The 19,389-nt window shown below is 40.4% G+C and overlaps 1 protein-coding gene across 1 annotated transcript; it reads right to left on the bottom strand.

Annotated features, from left to right (window-relative positions):
• Nucleotides 1–225: 225 nt before the first annotated feature.
• Nucleotides 226–10,788, bottom strand: sftpba (surfactant protein Ba). Its single transcript, XM_073830126.1, has 12 exons — nucleotides 10,697–10,788; nucleotides 10,273–10,337; nucleotides 9,745–9,819; nucleotides 8,844–8,966; nucleotides 6,946–7,059; nucleotides 6,786–6,866; nucleotides 5,194–5,377; nucleotides 4,905–5,047; nucleotides 4,738–4,818; nucleotides 1,933–2,043; nucleotides 1,765–1,826; nucleotides 226–1,450 (listed from the first exon to the last, which is right to left on the bottom strand). The coding sequence occupies exons 1-11, from the start codon at nucleotides 10,746–10,748 to the stop codon at nucleotides 1,791–1,793; spliced, it is 1,065 nt and encodes a 354-aa protein (XP_073686227.1). The 5' UTR covers nucleotides 10,749–10,788; the 3' UTR covers nucleotides 226–1,450; nucleotides 1,765–1,790.
• Between the last annotated feature and the right edge of the window lie 8,601 nt (nucleotides 10,789–19,389).

Raw genomic sequence — 19,389 nt, 5'->3', positions numbered from 1 at the left:
CTGAAAGTGAACTACTCCTTTAAGGCAATTACGAAAAGTCACTGTTTCAGTGACAAACCTCAAACCCAGTATCATTCTGCATCACTCATTAAATATCAAGTAGTCTCACTGGTTCAAGGTGAATGTTCAGGTAAGTAAACCACTATTTGGCACTGAGCTTTTGTCAAGGGCAATATACCTGGTTGGAAGACAATAAATGGCAACACCCTAAGACTGTTAGTTGAAAGCAGTTTGTTTATTAATTCAAACATAAAGCAGTTGTATAACTGTGAAATAATGAAAGGTGGGAGGTGTATGCTGACAGAATGCCATAAGACATGGTTAAATCAACATGTCTTTGCATATAAAGCATGACAACAATGATATGAGATATTCAAAAACAATTTTAAAAAGCCCGAGGCGAAACAGATCCATTGCAGTCTAGCACAACCCATTAATAAAATATTTTCAGAACATGACATTAACACTGAAAAAATATTCTTGTCTTTACTAGTGACTTTCACATACATTAAGTGTCAAGAAATATTGAGTTTAGCATTTATTGGAGCTACTTTGCAGTTTGACAGGGTCAAGTGTCGTGAAATTAATATTTAATATGCCTTACAATAATTTACCATAGTAATAGATCCAAACGAAATACTATACTGACATACTATAGTTACTTATTTGTCTGTGTTTATGACAATAGTGCTTAATACCAAGTGTAGGACCAATAACTGTAGTAACTAACCGAAACTACACTGAAAAAAGTTTTCACCAGTTTCAACTTAAAAACTTAAGTTTAGCAGCTGCCTTAGAATTTTAGGTTAAATTAACTTAAGTCATTTCAACTCACAAGTTAAATCAACTCATTTTAGTTGTTATAAGTTCAAATGACTTGTTGTTTTAAGCTGATTTAACTTAAAATTTTAAGGCAGCTGCTGAACTTAGGTTTTTAAGTTGAATCTGGTGAAAACTTTTTACAGTGTTTGGTTACCACAGAAAATATTTGCATAATACAGGGAGTATAGTGAACATCCTCTAATAAATACAAAAATGTGCTGTTTTAGTTTAAAAAGGTACATTATCAGTGATCAAATGTTTATGTAACTCCAAAGTAATTATTCATATGTAAGATAATATTGTAAATGAACGTTAAAGGCTTGTGCAAGCCATTGAACAGACTGATAAAGTATCGTAAGATCAATGATGTTGCTTGAGCAATATTTCTGTTAAAATAACAACTGCCAGAGAAAACATGTTTTATATGAAGCCTGTTCTATTTTATCTTGTTTGCTGAAGATATTATCCAAGCCTATGACTTTGTGACCCTCGATTTCAACTTGAAAAGCAAATACAAACATGAAAATTCAGGAAAGGAGGAAAAATGCTGTGGCGTTGGTCCAGCAGGTCCATCAGCCTTTAGCCATATAGGCTACACTGTTAAAGCACAGATGCGAGAAACCTGATTCTGTTTTTGAAAGAAAACATAAAAACATATTTCAGCACTAAAAAAGTAATCAATAAGCCAATACATACTGGGTTTTTGTGTTCAAATGTTAATGTTGACACCAGAAGTTCCCAGAAATGTATATTTGATATGATAAGGCACACTGAACATGAGTTATGATTATGAAAGAGGCTGTTCCCTGTGTGGATAAGGTTTGAATCTTGAATACACTTGGTGTAATGACTCAAAGGAAGGAACAGTAGGTTATCCAGTGGCTTATAAATACGTTCAGTAAATAGAATTTATCAATTTATTAGCAATTGGTTGACATTTACCATGGGGTATGGACAGCTGAAAGGGATTATTCCCACACGTTCTTCTGACAGAAGGAAACTGCCTGTAGGAGTTATACAAATACATGCATAAAAATTTCACTTACAACATCCAGAACATAAAATGAAGGTGATTGGAACTAGGAACTAAAATGTTTTTGATCCACTTACCCCACAGTCCACAGCAGTCTGGAAGTCTCTGCAGGTATAGACTGGTCCAAGACTACAGGGGTCAGCAGCAATGACAGGCTCCTTCTCACCAGAAACACACAAATTTGCCCTCTAAAGAGTTTAGAAAACAGAAAATACCACAAGTTTAAGCTCATTTAACCAAAACATTAGTCAGTTACAGTAGAGCTGTATTTAAAGGTGCATTCTGTTTTTTTTTTCCGTATTTCTTTAAAATATTGGATGAGAAAAAAAAATTGTAGTACAAATTAAACAGTGCCAATATTACAAAATATAACAATAAGGTCTAAATCACTAGTTTAAAAAAAAAAACATTGTCCAAAAGTGACACCAGCAGGTAAATTACAGCAGGAGTCCTAATCTCTCTTGCCTCCCTTGAGCCCATTGAGATTTAACAGACCCCCTAATTGAGAATGAATGGGAGAAAGTCACATGAATGGAAGCAGATCAGAATTACGATATGATTGATATGACTGGTTATGTTCGGCTGTAATTGGTTCATGCAATATATCCCAACATTTGCAAACGTGAATCAGTCTGAATGAACAATATAATGGCGTTAATGGGAAGACTCATTTAAAAAGTAAGTAAACAACTCGCACACTTATATATAACCACTTATTTTACATCAAAATAAGATTTAAAATGGCATAAAAACATGATCTGTGGGAGTTTTTAGTTCAGTCAGTGTCTGTGACCAATATTTACCGAGTTTTGATGACTGAAAAATTGTTAAAAGTTGGCTATTAAAAAGAATAGCTGAACATAAATTGTTACCGCCCTGAGTTATTGCTTTGGAATAAATGTAATATGTTTAAACACACTAACCTGGTGAGATTTATACTTGGCTTTAATAAACAGAATATTGAATAGATTCTAAAAATATAAAATAGAATAGTTTTTTTTTTTCTGATAGTGTAAGTAATGTTTATTTAACCAAGAAAGTGACATAAATTTACATTTGATTTTAACAAAACAGAGATCTTTGCCTCCTCATTAGAAAAACACTGCACACCACTGCCACTGATGGCAATGTATCATCAATGGTAAAAAAAAAAAAAAAACACCATTGTGACTTTGGTACTTAAATCACAAGGAGAACAGCGATGCTAACACTAGTAAATCAGTTACTGAGACTGCAGAAGGGTTGGAAGGGAACCCTCTGCTGGAAGGCTGCGGTAGAACATTACTAAAAATAAAAGAAGGCTGCAATTTTTAAGCAAAACAACTGGATTTTCAAATCTTTAACCCAAGAGTTGATGGTGCATTATATTCTCTGGACATAAATAAAACCTCAAACACCTAGCAAAACCCTGCTTGTACATATCTTTTGCATCTTTTAACTTTAGTTTTTTGTTGTTTACATCTTTTACATCTGAGTATCCTTGTGCGTCAAAAAAGTTACACATAGGTGCAAAATGGACAAAAACATCCATGTCCAAAAATTGTCATAAAAATATGATTTATTAATATTCTTTTTCATTTTCACTTATGTCAATTTTTTAACCAGCATCTGTTCTATCCATAGATACCAAACATTTTCAGAATTGTAAAAATAGTAGTAATTTCCATATACTAAATGCTAAGCAGATTTTTTTTCTTTGCTTATTAGATTCTTGGGTGTGTCAGTGAAGAAGAGCAACATTCATTTTGAGGCATTTATATTTTATGTTGTGTTTTTTTTAATGTATATGCCATATTTGTAAAAAAAAATTGTAAAAAATGTAAAATTTGAAGCCTTGCCAATAGAATGAATTCCTATTAGCAAATATTGCAGCATTTTATAGTCAAATGGCCCTGGGTTAAAAAAAAAATGCAGTTTTAATGGGTTTCAATGTGGACATTTTTGTCCTTAAGGTCCTGAGTGTGAGTATTTTTTGTACGGAGGGTAAAATAAATGTTTTAAAGGAAATTAGGGTGAAATATAAAAATTTCAATAAAAATAAACACCTGAACCAAAATTTAAGCAGTTGGCATTAACGCAGGCACACTAATAACAAAAAACGGACCATAATATCCATAAGGTCGCACACGGGTTAAGGCTGCACATCCAGGTAATTGATGATCAAATCTCAACGTAAGTGTAAACCCTCTTTGTCATTTGGCATTATATTGTTAAGTTTGCATAGGTAAACAATAAATGTGTACTTACATTTAACCTTGTACAGTGCATTTTTGCAGGTGAAATTCATTCATTTTGAGTCCATGTGATCAGGAATTTCTAGGGTGAACGATTTTTTTTATTGTAGATTACAAATCAAATTGCAAATTCACTGAGTTGACCAACAGAATGCCTGAAAAACTTGGTTTGAAAGTTACTTCTGTTTAAGCTGTGCTTCGTAAATTGCTACACAATTGAAAATGGACAGTACACATTTACGTATCTGTTGTGGATTTCACCCACAAAAATTCACTGAACAATAGTAAATAGTAGTACGTGACCGCATATTATCATTTCTTAAAGGAACACTCCACTTTTTTTGGAAATAAGCTTATTCTCCAACTCCCCCCTAGTTAATAAATTGAGTTTACCGTTTTGAAATCCATTCAGCCGTTCTCCTGTATCGAAACTCGTTGATCATTTTTGAATGCGATGCTATCAGTCTAATAGGATTCAATGATCTATGCTAAGCTATATGCTAAAAGTGATATCGCCAGAACAGGAAAACGGCTGAATGGATTTCAAAATGGTAAAACTCAACTTATTAACTCGGGGGGAGTTGGAGAATGAGCCTATTTCCAAAAAAAGTGGAGTGTTCCTTTAAGAAAGTGTAAATCTTTTTTTACCTTACAAATGTCCAGCGCCCCCTCCTGTTTTCTCAGGTATACATGCAGCTGATTTCCATGACGCTGCACGAAAGTCTGACACTAGATGAGATGTAGAAATTATAGTCAACTCACAAATGAGGTGCACTCAGACGTCATTTATTTAAAAAAGCAAATTGATGTCTAACCTTTGGCATGGCACTAGGGTGGAGTTGGCAGACGGTGTCCAGGAATGAAGCAGTCTGGCGCTCGGTAGCATTTGAGCCCAAATGAACACGACTCAGAACCGCCAAAGTAAGGCAAGAATCACAATCAGAAAAAGCCACAGCCGCTGTTTGATAAAGAGAGACGGATGAAGAAACAGGATGGGAGGTGAAGAAACATGTTTATAGGGATAAAACTAAATAAAATAATTAGTATATTTCGAGTTATTGCTTTAGAGAAGTGTTAATTCAAAGCCAAAGTCTGAACTCTAACCGTTGATAGGACGCTCCCATATTTCACAAATACGAAGCAAAGTGCATATGAAGTTTGGAGAGGTGTTGTTCAGTAGCATGTCAACCAACAGTTGGACATATTTTTCAACCATTTTATTGCACTGTGACTGAACCAGAGGAGGAAACTCACTGCACAAAGTCTCCAGCAGGACTGATATGATGCTCTGTAGGTTACAAAAGAAAACATTGTAAAAAGTAAAGTGCACTTTTAAAAGTGTACTTAAAGGATAACTATTGCCAAAATGCAACCTGGGCTGTTTTTTTTTTTTTTTTTTTTTTTTTTTTTTTTTACTGTAAACGAGACAAACATATATCTAAAATTATAATTATGAGCCGTTTTTGAGATTGACCGTGATTTCTTTTGTGGTCAATGACCGGTGAATGGGAATACTAGGGGCATAAATTTGAGCACATCAAAATCGATATTTTTACAACACTAAGAAGACTCGACACACCATGAAACTTTGCTCGAAGTATCGCCTGGGTCTCTACACATGAACTCGAGCATTGAGAACATTGTTTGTGTACACAGAGTTAACTAAAAAGGAAGTTTTTGAACAACTCACTTTCACTGTTTGAGTTTCCGCTCGCAGCCAGTCAAGAAGTGTCGATCTCCGAATGCGAATGAATGGACTCCATAGGACGAAATATTAGGTTTATATGAGGCTCTTTTTACAACTAGAAGGTTAATATTGTTTTTCACTTGCGACAAAACAACGAATTAGCCGTGCATTTATATGGAAATATGCTTTAGGAGCTATCCATCCTCGCATTCGGAGATCGACACTTCTTGACTGGCAAGACGGCCGCGAGCGGAAACTCAAACAGTGAAAGTGAGTTGTTCAAAAACTTTCTTTTTAGTAAACTCTGTGTACACAAACAGTGTTCTCAATTCTCAAGTTCATGTGTAGAGACCCAAGCGATACTTCGAGCAAAGTTTCATTGTGTGTCGAGCGTTCTTAGTGTTGTAAAAATATCGATTTTGATGCGCTCAAATTTATGCCCCTAGTATTCCCATTCACCGGCCACTGACCACAAAACTAAATCACGGTCAATCTCAAAAACGGCTCGTTTGTCGTAATTATGCTTTTAGATATATGTTTGTCTCGTTTACAGTAAAAAAAAAACAGCCCAGGTTGCATTTTGGCAATAGTTATCCTTTAAGTCTGTTATAAAGCACAGCCATGAAAGTGTACTCTTAAAGTACACTTAAAGGGCTAGTTCACCCAAAAAAAAAAAAATTTCTGTCATTAATTACTTACCTTCATGTCGAACCATGCAAACCCTTTTCAGACAATAAATTAAGATATTTTTGATGAAATCTGAGAGCTTTCTGACCCTGCATAGACAGCAACGCAACTGACACATTCAAGGAATGACATGAGGTTGAGTAATTAATATAATTTTAATTTTTGAGTGAACTAGCCCTTTAAGTACCCTTTTATTTCATTAGTGTTATATTATTTGAAAGTACTTTTTAAAATACTTTTAAGATTTTAATTATGCTGCAAGAGCACAATAAGCAGACTTCTATTTTTTGAACTCAGCCCATGTGTAATGTGATTTTTGTACCTGAACCCTCTGTCTAGGAAACAGATATTCAAGTGTGCTCACAACATATGTGCAAACAGAGCACTGAATGGACGACTCCATCTGTGTTAGAGAGCAGAGAAACGTAGTCAGCAGTGAAGAACATGCAAACAACAGCATCTGAATCACTTCCTCAAGTTACCTTCATAGTTGGCACTGGTACAGTTTTTGACATGTGATTGAGCCACAGCTCTCTAATCTTGGTACTGTCACGTCCTCCACACAATCCAAGAAATGCACAGATGTCACCGGGTCGCTGAAGTGAAAGATTGAAGGGATTAGCAGGAAAACAAACAGCAGTGGTTCTTGACCAAATATAAATCAAAACAATACAATGTCCTATAGATCAAGTGCATGTTTTAAAGGGGTCATGACATGGAAAATCAAATTTGCCTTTATCTTTTAACATGGTTTTTGTACCATTAAAATATTCTGCAAGCTTCATAGCTTAAAACGTCCTTCTCATTATAAACAAAGCATTTATTTAATCAAGCCCCACCCACTGGCGTTCAGTGGCTTAACAGCTGACACACTAAATGCAAGTGTCGAGTTGCAACAAAGACAAATAGAAAACATAGCTGCAAGCAGCGATTACCGGGGATCAAGTGCTTTAAGGCATTTAAGCACCATATGAAAAAAGAAATTATTTACCAAGCTTGTAACCACCTAAATCAATCATTTAAAAAGGTATTTGGCAAATCCAGGTAATTTACCATAGAAATATTATGTTTTGTAATGTTTATGACTGTTATAGCACCAGCTGTGGTCAGATCTCCTTAAAACTTTGCATGCTGTTGCATCTGCTCACCAGGTTTCGTGAAGTTTTGAGTTTTCCTTTAGGCTTTGTAGGATTTGGGGTAAATTCAGACAGGCCCCTTTTCTAAACAACCCCGTTATAGCTTCCCAAAGGGTAATTTTAAAAATATTTTATAATTATTGACCTAGAGAGTCCAGAGGATTGGACTGCAGAGTTTTTTTTTCCAGATTGAGCGAAAAACCTTGGACTAGTCGCAAAAGTCGTTTTTGAATGACAGCAGTGGTTCTAGAGGCAAAGTTGTCCAGAATGAGCAGTTCTATCATATGATACAAATATCACATATGTGCGAAAAACCAATGTAAACTGCAGTGTACAATCCTTTTCGCCCTTGAAAAATGTGATATCCCAGCCTATGTGGCTAATTTCTCACGTGGAACAGGCCCACTGAGTTTCGTTCTGATCGGCTGCTGTTAACCTTGTCTAATAGGTGCTCAAATTTTAACAACCAATGACAGCCATGTTTTTTGAGATACGCAAATGTCTTTATAAACACTTGTGACACTTTGGACCAACACGGTGCACAGCAATTTTCATGTTAATAAGGACAAATGGTTGCATAGTTATAGCAATTTTTATGTTTTTGTCCCTCTTAAAGCGCCACCAAATGGCCAAACTCCGCATTTTTTTCCCCGTGACCTTAGATTGATCTCTTACGTAGGTGTTCTGAGTTTCGAACGTTTTGGTTTCCTTTTGCAACGGTTATTTGAAAGTTAAACTTTTTTCGATAATTATTGATATTTGCTCCCCGGAAAATCTTCCTGCACTGATTTGGTTCCAATCGAGTGAAAAGCCTAGGACTAGTTCGCAAAAGTGGGCTTTTGAAAAAATCTGAAATGCCCGAAAATTTAAGGCACTTGAGCCTGCGACTGGCGGTTTAGGAGTTATAAGCGATTTTGTACTTTTGATCGCTGTAGCACCCCCGTCAGACCGATTTAGTTTTAAGTCTCTTAGACTTAAAGTTTGGTCTGCACGATTAGTTTTACGTGGATATTGCTAATCCTTGTCCATTCTAACAATTACAACAGGGTTTCAGCCCTACAAGCTTGATCCCCTAATTACAATCACTGGTGCTATCTTGTCTACATTGAATAAAGTATACAGATGCGTGTTTGCAATATGACAAATGGAGTGAGAGAAAGTTTGCTTTGATGCGTTTGGTTTAAATAGCGTTTGCATCCATGGCCATGTCATGACCTCTTTAATCTAATTATACTATACCGTACCATTATGCTGGTAATGAAGGTGATGGCCAAAGGAACCACCTTTTCCACCTCAGTGTGGCAGATTGAAGTGATTTGGGGAGGCAACTTATCACACACTTGCTCAAGAGTGGCCATTAATTTGCCCTAAAAAAAATGAGATGAATAATTGCATTGACATAAAATTTATTACTTATTAATTTGTTGATTTACTTGTGGTAATCAACATTACTCCACAAGTTCTGTCCATAGAGTTAAAAACAGAATATTCCTTTGAGAAAATGATCCTGGGTATGGTAGATGTGTTAGTTTAGATATCATACAGAGTTCGTGAAAAACCATTTCTGTGATTGGTAAAGTGGACAGGTGAGAAACACACCAAATTTATCCGGTTTATGAGTGAAAAGTGACACCATGAAAAGATCTGAAGGAACACACTTCTGCTTTAAACTTCCTTTATGACAAACTGAAAATCATGCAAATCTGAGATAAAAGAAGTTGGAATCACGTTAAAACTGTCTTCCTCAAAAACCAACACTCTCACTTCAATTTGCTTCTCCTAGATAAAGGTAAAATAGTGTATCTCAGACACCATGGGATCATTCATTATTATTCGCTATAACATGTGTGTGTGTGTGTGTGTGTGTGTGTGTGTGTGTGTGTGTGTGTGTGTGTGTGTGTGTGTGTGTGTGTGTGTGTGCGTGTGTACCTGGTATTCATCACGTTGTGGGGACCAAATGTCCCCACAAGGATAGGAATACCAGTAGATTTTGACCTTGTGGGGACATTTCTCAGGTCCCCATGAGGAAACAGGCTTATAAATCATGCCCAATGAGTTTTTTTGATGAAGTAAAAGTGTGTGTGTGCGTGTGTGTGTGTGTGTGTGTGTGTGTGTGTGTGTGTGTGTGTGTATGTGTGATCATACCTGGAAGTCTTGATTGGAAAAGATCTCCTTCAGGAGCTCAAAAATCTGAGTGCAGTCCTGACACATGTCACCCATCTACAGTACACAACATATTAAAGATTATTCAGAGGCCTAGTTCCTATTGCTATATTTGCTTTATATTTTATATTGATTTATCTCCTCAGATGTTTAATCTTAAAGGTGCAGAAATAAAGAGAAGTGAGACTTGTGCTACTCTTAAAAGTTTGTGGTTGATGTATTTCAGGTGCTGTGTGAAGGGCTTTGAGGATATGAAAATGAAAACTTCTATTATTATTATTTTTAAATCAATCAACTGCATCTGTCTTAGAAATAAGAAGAATTCTAGATATGCAGTATGTTTTAATGACATTTAGCATTATCATTTTGTCCAGCCAGGAAGTAAAAACTAAAGAAAAATGCCCAGCCCAGCTGGTTTGAAATGCAGATTTACTGGATCTGTTTGTTTAAAAAGTATAAAACAAATGGAACAAAAACCAAATGCATTCATTGAACATTCCTAAAACTTACCACATTGTCATCCGCACCCATCAGGACCTTTGTCAAACCTGTTGTATCAACAGATCTTGTTTTGACTGTCAAAAATAAAATCACATTTTCAAGAAATTCAATGATGAAAATGAAAAAGCATGCTATATACAGAATTGCTCATGATTGTAAAATAAATTACAGCATGGCAGTATAACTGAAAAGTGTGTATAGATTTTAAACATAAACACATTTACACTAGTTTTGAGGGATATATTTGTACATAAAAATCTACATTTTTTGGTAAATTGCCTAGTTAGGTAAAATTGGGTTAATTTAGTAGTAACATCTGATTATATTTCTTGTCACACAACATCCATATTTATAATTCAGTATCAAACAACCATTCTACATTAAAAAACACTTCAAATTATATATACATATATATACAGAAGATTTCATTTACCTGAGCCCAGAAGGGCAGTGAAAAAGAGAAACCCCAGTTTCAAGGCAGTCATGTCTTCAGTTGCCAAAGGTTGCAGAACCAATGTAAAATTCTCAAATTTGGCCCTGTATATAGCAGCGCAAAAGTTTAGCTGAAAGAGGAACTACCCTTTATATATGATGCCCCAAAAGCACAGCCCAGGCACGATAACGTAGAGACTTTACTTTGCAAATGTGGAAGCTGTAGGCCTACTGAACAAATAATGTTTCTCAATCACACTATTTGACAAATAAAGCCAAGGAAAGCCAATATGTTTCCAGATATGTAAAGGCATACATCTCGAGTTAAATGGCTCATAGTCAGGTTAGAGATTCATTCAAACACATAGCGGCCATTAAAACGGATGGAAAAAAAATTCTGATGAAGGGACCTGAGTCCTTACTAGAGACCTGGGTCTAGCAACCACCTAAAAACAGCTTAAAAAATAGTTCACCTAAAAATTAAAATTCTGTCATTAATTACTCACCCTCATGTCATTCCATCAAATTAAATCTACTGTAGGAGCTTTCTGACCCTGTTTAGACAGCAAAGCAACTGACACATTCAAGGCTCAGAAAGGTAGTAAGGACATCATTAAAATAGTCCAGTAAAATAGTAACATATTGTCATTGATTGATGGATTTCATCATAACCATTTTAAGGGAAGACACTGCAGGCAAAAACCCTGTTTTTTCATGAACCTGTCAAATTTGAGATTTTGGGCTTTTTGCTTTTTCATGAAGTGTTTTTTCAGACTAGTGGAAAGAAAACATCCAAAAGACACTGTTAAGTGTTTCTTTTATAGCACTTTACCTATTTGTGTCAATAGATTTTAATTACAATACATATTTTTAAAGACTGTTTTCTCAAAATGAGTTTTTTTCTCCTACGCTGAGCCATAAATCTCCACTTCAGTAGCACTTACACACACCAAACTTTACATTTTTATTCCTGTCTATATCCTGGAGGATTTTACATAGGGATTTGTTCATATATAATTAGATTGATTTTATACAACATTTTACTCTCCCAAAAATGGTAAAAAATAAATAAAAATAAAAATGAGACACCCCTAATTCCCTCAGTAAAAACATTTGACTCTAATATGAAAAAAATAAATAAGAATGTCTGTTTGTACTAGAAAAGTATGCAAATTAGCACATATTTCATTCAATAATGCCTCATTTGCATATTTTAACCTAACATTTTAGAAAACTTGTATTACAAAAAATGTTTGCAATTATGAATGCAAATCAATCATCTGTGTAAGTAAGGTGATATTAGGTAATTCTTTTACCCTATTCCCCTGTAGTGTCTTGCCCTAATATTACATTGAATGTTGGGATTGTATAGCAGTTTTAATAATGATACTGTCACAAAATAAGATATTTTGAAAATGTTGGTAATCAAACAGTTGACTTCCATCAATGGCTACCATCAACTGTTTGTTTACCAACATTCTTTTAAAATATATTTTGTGTTTAACAAGAGAAAGAAACTTGTAAATTTGTCCAGGTTCAGGTGAATAAATAATGACAGAAATGTTATTTTTGACTGAACTATCCTTTTAACTATCACATGATCCTTTAGAAATCATTCTAATATGCTTAATTGATGCTCAAGAAACAATTTCTTATAATTTTGAAAAGAGTTTCATAGAGAGCCCATGTTTTTTGAAATAGGGTGAATTATGGTAAATCCATAGGGGGCACTTTTTTTTTTTTTTTTGCAAATTTAGATACTCAGATTTTTTTATTTTCTCTTTACTCTTTCTTTGGTAATTAACTAAGCTCCAGCTGTAATAATTTGTAATTCCAAGACAGCAGAGGGAGCCCTTACCCATGATCTGACTGTTGCTGCTCCCTCTGCTGCCTCCTTGGTTACTTCCTGTTTGCTGGGCATAAAAGGCAGCCATTACCAAACAGACATTGCGAAGTATTGTTTTGCTGTGCGGACTCTACTAAGCGTTTTCTCTTGTTTCATTGCCTTTTTGCCACGGTTTTGTTTCATTGCCATAGTTTTAGCTTGTTTCATTGTTTATTTGTTACTTTTGGACTGGATTTTGACTAACGCCTGTATTTGTGGATTACGCTATTGTTTTGCCCTGGATATATCTGTTTTGTTGGAGATTGACCTTGCCTGGCTTGACTACGATCTGTTCATTAAAGCTCGAACGTGGATCTTACACGCTTCCCAGAGTCCTCCTTACAGAATACTTTGCCTACCACAGATCCAGCAGCTTTGTGCAAACAGATCATCATGAACCCTGGAGATCGTCTGGTTCGTCTTCGCCAGAATAACCGGCCCATTGAGGAGTATGTGGCTGACTTCTGTGAGCTGTAGTATCAGGTAGATTTCAAGGACTCTTTTCTTAAGGACATCTTTTTCTTTGGTTTGGACACTAACATGAAATCCTGTATGCCACTACACACCCCACACTGGACTCTAGAACAGTACATTGACTTTGCACTCCAGATAAGTGGCTCTGCTTTTACTGTTGGGATTGCGGATGAGGAGCCCCACAATCCCACAGTACCCACACCACCAGAACATTTTCATGTCCCATATGTCACGTCTGGAATTGTTCACATCATGCCTGCCAAACCAAAGCCTGTTCACGTCATGTCTGCCAAGCCAAAGCCTGCTCAAGTCACGTTTACCAAGCCAAAGCCTTCACACGTCACATCTGCTAAGCCTGCTACCAAGCCACAGCCTGCGTACTTCACATCTACCAAACCACAACCTACTCACATCACGTCTGTCAAGCCACAGCCTCATCACGCCAAGCCTGCCGCTCCAGGGCCTGCTCACGCCATGCCTGCCAGTCCAGAGTGTGTACCTGTCATGGCCGCCCTCCCACAGCCAGCTCACAAGATGGCTGCCATCTCCAAGCCAGTCCACAAGATGGCCGCCATCCCAGAGTCAGTCCACAAGATGGCCGCCATCCTAGAAGCTGTTCACAAGATGGCCGCCCCATCTGAGTCCCCAGTCAGGATGGCCGCCCTTCCAGAGCCACTTCACAAGATGGCCGCCCCATCTGAGTCCCCAGTCAGGATGGCCGCCCTTCTAGAGCCTGTCGCCAAGATGGCCGCCGTCCCAAAGCCTGTTTACCAGATGGCTGCCAAAATGGCCGCTACATCCACGCTTCATTGTGTCAACCCGGTTCCAAGATGGTTGGCCTCCAGCATAGAGTACCCACCACTGCTGTCGGTGCGAGCAGCTGGTCTCCCTAAACTCACGTCAGCCCAGCCAGCACCCGCTAGCGTCATGTCAACCAAGCCAGCACCACCTTATGCCGCTTCAGTCAAGCTATGGCCTGATCACGTCATGTCTCCTGCTCCAGAGTCTGTATCTATCATGGCTGTCCTTCCAGATGAGGTTCCTCAGTCAAGTCATGTTACAGCTGCTGTTTCTGCCAAGTGAAGTCACGTCACAGCTGCGGTTTCTGCCAAGTCAAGTCACGTCACAGCTTCTGTTTCTGCCAAGTCAAGTCACGTTACAGCTGCTGTTCCTGTCAAGTCACGTTACAGCTGCTGTTCCTGTCAAGTCAAGTCACGTTACAGTTGCTGTTCCTGTCAAGTCAAGTCACGTTACAGTTGCTGTTCCTGTCAAGTCAAGTCACGTTACAGTTGCTGTTCCTGTCAAGTCAAGTCACGTTACAGCTGCTGTTCCTGTCAAGTCACGTTACAGCTGCTGTTCCTGTCAAGTCAAGTCACGTTACAGCTGCTGTTCCTGTCAAGTCAAGTCACGTTACAGCTGCTGTTCCTGTCAAGTCAAGTCACGTTTCAGCTGCTGTTCCTGTCAAGTCACGTTACAGCTGCTGTTCCTGTCAAGTCACATTACAGCTGCTGTTCCTGTCAAGTCACGTTACAGCTGCTGTTCCTGTCAAGTCAAGTCACGTTACAGTTGCTGTTTCTGCCAAGTCAAGTCACGTTACAGTTGCTATTCCTGTCAAGTCAAGTCACGTTACAGTTGCTGTTCCTGTCAAGTCAAGTCACGTTACAGCTGCTGTTCCTGTCAAGTCACGTTACAGCTGCTGTTCCTGTCAAGTCAAGTCACGTTACAGTTGCTGTTCCTGTCAAGTCAAGTCACGTTACAGTTGCTGTTCCTGTCAAGTCAAGTCACGTTACAGCTGCTGTTCTTGGCAAGTCAAGTCACGTTACAGCTGCTGTTCTTGGCAAGTCAAGTCACGTTACAGCTGCTGTTCCTGTCAAGTCAAGTCACGTTACAGTTGCTGTTCCTGTCAAGTCAAGTCACGTTACAGCTGCTGTTCTTGTCAAGTCAAGTCACGTTACAGTTGCTGTTCCTGTCAAGTCAAGTCACGTTACAGCTGCTGTTCCTGTCAAGTCAAGTCACGTTACAGCTGCTGTTCCTGTCAAGTCAAGTCACGTTTCAGCTGCTGTTCCTGTCAAGTCACGTTACAGCTGCTGTTCCTGTCAAGTCACATTACAGCTGCTGTTCCTGTCAAGTCACGTTACAGCTGCTGTTCCTGTCAAGTCAAGTCACGTTACAGTTGCTGTTTCTGCCAAGTCAAGTCACGTTACAGCTGCTGTTCCTGTCAAGTCACATTACAGCTGCTGTTCCTGTCAAGTCACGTTACAGCTGCTGTTCCTGTCAAGTCACGTTACAGCTGCTGTTCTTGTCAAGTCAAGTCACATTACAGCTGCTGTTCCTGTCAAGTCACGTTACAGCTGCTGTTCCTGTCAAGTCAAGTCACGTTACAGTTGCTGTTTCTGCCAAGTCAAGTCACGTTACAGTTGCTGTTCCTGTCAAGTCAAGTCACGTTACAGCTGCTGTTCCTGTCAAGTCAAGTCACGTTACAGTTGCTGTTCCTGTCAAGTCAAGTCACGTTACAGCTGCTGTTCTTGGCAAGTCAAGTCACGTTACAGCTGCTGTTCTTGGCAAGTCAAGTCACGTTACAGCTGCTGTTCCTGTCAAGTCAAGTCACGTTACAGTTGCTGTTCCTGTCAAGTCAAGTCACGTTACAGCTGCTGTTCTTGTCAAGTCAAGTCACGTTACAGCTGCTGTTCCTGTCAAGTCAAGTCACGTTACAGTTGCTGTTCCTGTCAAGTCAAGTCACGTTACAGCTGCTGTTCCTGTCAAGTCAAGTCACGTTACAGTTGCTGTTCCTGTCAAGTCAAGTCACGTTACAGCTGCTGTTCCTGTCAAGTCACGTTACAGCTGCTGTTCCTGTCAAGTCACATTACAGCTGCTGTTCCTGTCAAGTCAAGTCACGTTACAGTTGCTGTTTCTGCCAAGTCAAGTCACGTCACAGCTGTGGTTTCTGCCAAGTCAAGTCACATCACAGCTGCTGTTCCTGTCAAGTCAAGTCACGTTACAGCTGCTGTTCCTGATAAGTCAAGCCACGTTGCAGCTGTTCCAGCAAAGTCAAGCCAAGTCACAGCTGTTCCCTCAAAGCCAAGTCAAGTCACAGCTGCTCACTCTAAGCCAATTCAAGCCACAGCTGCTTGTCCAACATTAAGTCAAGTCACAGCCATCCCTTCAAAGCCAAGTCAAGTCACAACCGTTCCTCCGACATCAAGTCAAGTGATGCCTGATCCTCTGGTGTCAAGTCAGTGCTACACTTTCTGTGCCAAGACAAGATACAGCTGTTCTTCATGACTCAAGCCAAGATACAGCTGTTGTTCTCCATGTGTCAAGCCAAGATACAGCTGTTGTTCTCCATGAGTCAAGCCAAGATACAGCTGTTGTTCTCTGCGAGTCAAGCCAAGATACAGCTGTTGTTCCCCACGAGTCAAGCCAAGTCACAGCTGTGCCCCACGAGTCAAGCCAAGATACAGCTGTTGTTCCCCACGAGTCAAGCCGAGTCACAGCTGTGCCCCACGAGTCAAGCCAAGTCGCAGCTGTTGTTCCTGAATCAAGTCAAGTTACAGCTGGTTTGTCTATGTTAAGCCAAACCACAGCTGATTTCCATGAGCAAAGCCAAGTTACAGCAGATCTTCATGAGCCAAGTCAAGTTGCTGCTGTTGTCCCTGAGCCAAGCCAAGCCACAGTTGACCTTCATGAGCCAAGCCAAGTTACAGCAGATCTTCATGAGCCAAGCCAAGTTACTGCTGTTATTCCAGAGCCAAGTCACGTCTCGACCGAGCGTAAAGAGCCAAGTCACGTCTTACCTGCAAGAGCTACGCCAAGCCTCGTCTGACCTGTCAGAGCCACGCCATATCTCATCAGACCTGCCAGAGCCACGCCCTGTCTTGCTTGTCAGTGTGATGGACCCTCCTCTAATGTCAGTGCGGGCTGCAGACATACCAATAGAGCCGACGCTCCCAAGCCAAGCAAGCCACGCCGAACTGACACACCCAAGCCTCACACCTTCCAGCCCGGTATGCATTCCATTAACCACCGCACTACCTGTGATGGCCATCGCCTTTTTAAGTGTGTGGGCTGCACACTGCATCCCAGAGGCCTCATCTGTCCATGAGCCTGTCCACGAGTCTGCTCCAGAGGCCTCATCTGTCCATGAGCCTGTCCACGAGTCTGCTCCAGAGGCCTCGTCTGTCCATGAGTTTGTCCACGAGTCTGCTCCAGAGGCCTCGTCTGTCCATGAGTTTGTCCACGAGTCTGCTCCAGAGGCCTCGTCTGTCCATGAGTCTGTCCACGAGTCTGCTCCAGAGGCCTCGTCTGTCCATGAGTTTGTCCACGAGTCTGCTCCAGAGGCCTCGTCTATCCATGAGTCTGTCCACGAGTCTGCTCCAGAGGCCTCGTCTGTCCACGAGTCTGCTCCAGAGGCCTCGTCTGTCCATGAGTCTGCTCCAGAGGCCTCGTCTGTCCATGAGTTTGTCCACGAGTCTGCTCCAGAGGCCTCGTCTGTCCATGAGTCTGTCCACGAGTCTGCTCCAGAGGCCTCGTCTGTCCATGAGTTTGTCCACGAGTCTGCTCCAGAGGCCTCGTCTATCCATGAGTCTGTCCACGAGTCTGCTCCAGAGGCCTCGTCTGTCCATGAGTCTGTCCACGAGTCTGCTCCAGAGGCCTCGTCTGTCCATGAGTTTGTCCACGAGTCTGCTCCAGAGGCCTCGTCTGTCCATGAGTTTGTCCACGAGTCTGCTCCAGAGGCCTCGTCTGTCCATGAGTTTGTCCACGAGTCTGCTCCAGAGGCCTCGTCTGTCCATGAGTCTGTCCACGAGTCTGCTCCAGAGGCCTCGTCTGTCCATGAGTTTGTCCACGAGTCTGCTCCAGAGGCCTCGTCTGTCCATGAGTTTGTCCACGAGTCTGCTCCAGAGGCCTCGTCTGTCCATGAGTTTGTCCACGAGTCTACTCCAGAGGCCTCGTCTGTCCATGAGTTTGTCCACGAGTCTGCTCCAGAGGCCTCGTCTGTCCATGAGTTTGTCCACGAGTCTGCTCCAGAGGCCTCGTCTGTCCATGAGTTTGTCCACGAGTCTGCTCCAGAGGCCTCGTCTGTCCATGAGTTTGTCCACGAGTCTGCTCCAGAGGCCTCGTCTGTCCATGAGTTTGTCCACGAGTCTGCTCCAGAGGCCTCATCTGTCCATGAGTCTGCTCCAGAGGCCTCGTCTGGCCATGAGTCTGTCCACGTGTCCGCTGCGCCAATGCCTCTTGTGGAGGCGGCGTTTATGGTGGAACCCCCTGAGGAGGCAGCTCCTATTGCAGATCCTCAAAAGGGGGTACCACCCATTGATGAACTCACTGTCTGCTCAACCACTGCCAATGATCCTGCTCTGCCATGGCTACCCAAGCTACCTGCTTTGCCATGGCCTCCTGCTCTGCCTGCAACGCCAAAGCTTCCTGCTCTGCCTTCACCGCCAAGGCTCCCTGCTCTGCCTGCTCCGCCATGGCTTCCACTGTTTCACAGCCTGTCACTGCTTCATGGCCCAGGACCTCCATTGCTCCACTGTCTGCCTCTGCTCCAAGGTCCAGGCCCTGACTCTGATCCTGTTCCCCTGCATGGACCTGGCCCACCGTCCCACCCCCTGTTTTGCCTCTGTTCCCCCACCCTCCTGGACTGTTATTGTTTGAGCGCCAGGAGTCGCTCCTGGGGGGGGGGGGGGGGGGGAGCCCTTACCCATGATCTGACTGTTGCTGCTCCCTCTGCTGCCTCATTGGTTACTTCCTGTTTGGTGGGCATAAAAGGCAGCCATAATAAGACATCGCAAAGTTTTGTTTTGCTGTGCGGACTCTAAGCGTTTTCACTTGTTTCATTGCCTTTTTGCCACGGTTTTGTTTCATTGTCATAGTTATTTTGCCATTGTTTTGTTCTGTTTCATTGCCATAGTTTTACGTTGTTTCATTGTTTATTTGTTACTTTTGGACTGCCCTCTCTGGATTTTGACTAACGCCTGTATTTGTGCATTACGCTATTGTTTTGCCCTGGATATATCTGTTTTGTTGGAGACTGACCTTGCCTGGCTTGAGTCCTCATTACATAATTTTCTTTTAATTTAGTTCATAATGTGGTATTTGGAAGGTATTTACTAATAAGTACACACACAGTTTTGAACATTAAGTTGTTGTTTTTTTTTAATAATAACTGTATATTTAAAAATGTAATTTATTCCTGTGATCAAAGCAAAGAAAAAAATTTCAGCATCATTACTTCAGTCTTCAGTGTCAAACCTTCAGAAATCATTTTAATATGCAGCTCAAGAAACATTTATTTATTTCTTTTTTTATTATTACTATCAATATTTAAAACAGTCAAG

The sequence above is a fragment of the Garra rufa genome, chromosome 23 (genome assembly GCF_049309525.1).
Source record: "Garra rufa chromosome 23, GarRuf1.0, whole genome shotgun sequence".
In the NCBI taxonomy this organism is placed as follows: Eukaryota; Metazoa; Chordata; class Actinopteri; order Cypriniformes; family Cyprinidae; genus Garra; species Garra rufa.
This window is presented reverse-complemented; position numbering and strand designations above follow the sequence as displayed.

Coding starts and splice junctions, on each gene's coding strand:
- sftpba (XM_073830126.1), bottom strand. CDS start 10,748: ATGACTGCCTTGAAACTGGGGTTTCTCTTTTTCACTGCCCTTCTGGGC. Junction 4,819..4,904: donor ACCCTAGTGCCATGCCAAAG/GTTAGACATCAA, acceptor CATCTCATCTAG/TGTCAGACTTTCGTGCAGCG. Junction 1,827..1,932: donor AGACTGCTGTGGACTGTGGG/GTAAGTGGATCA, acceptor TAACTCCTACAG/GCAGTTTCCTTCTGTCAGAA.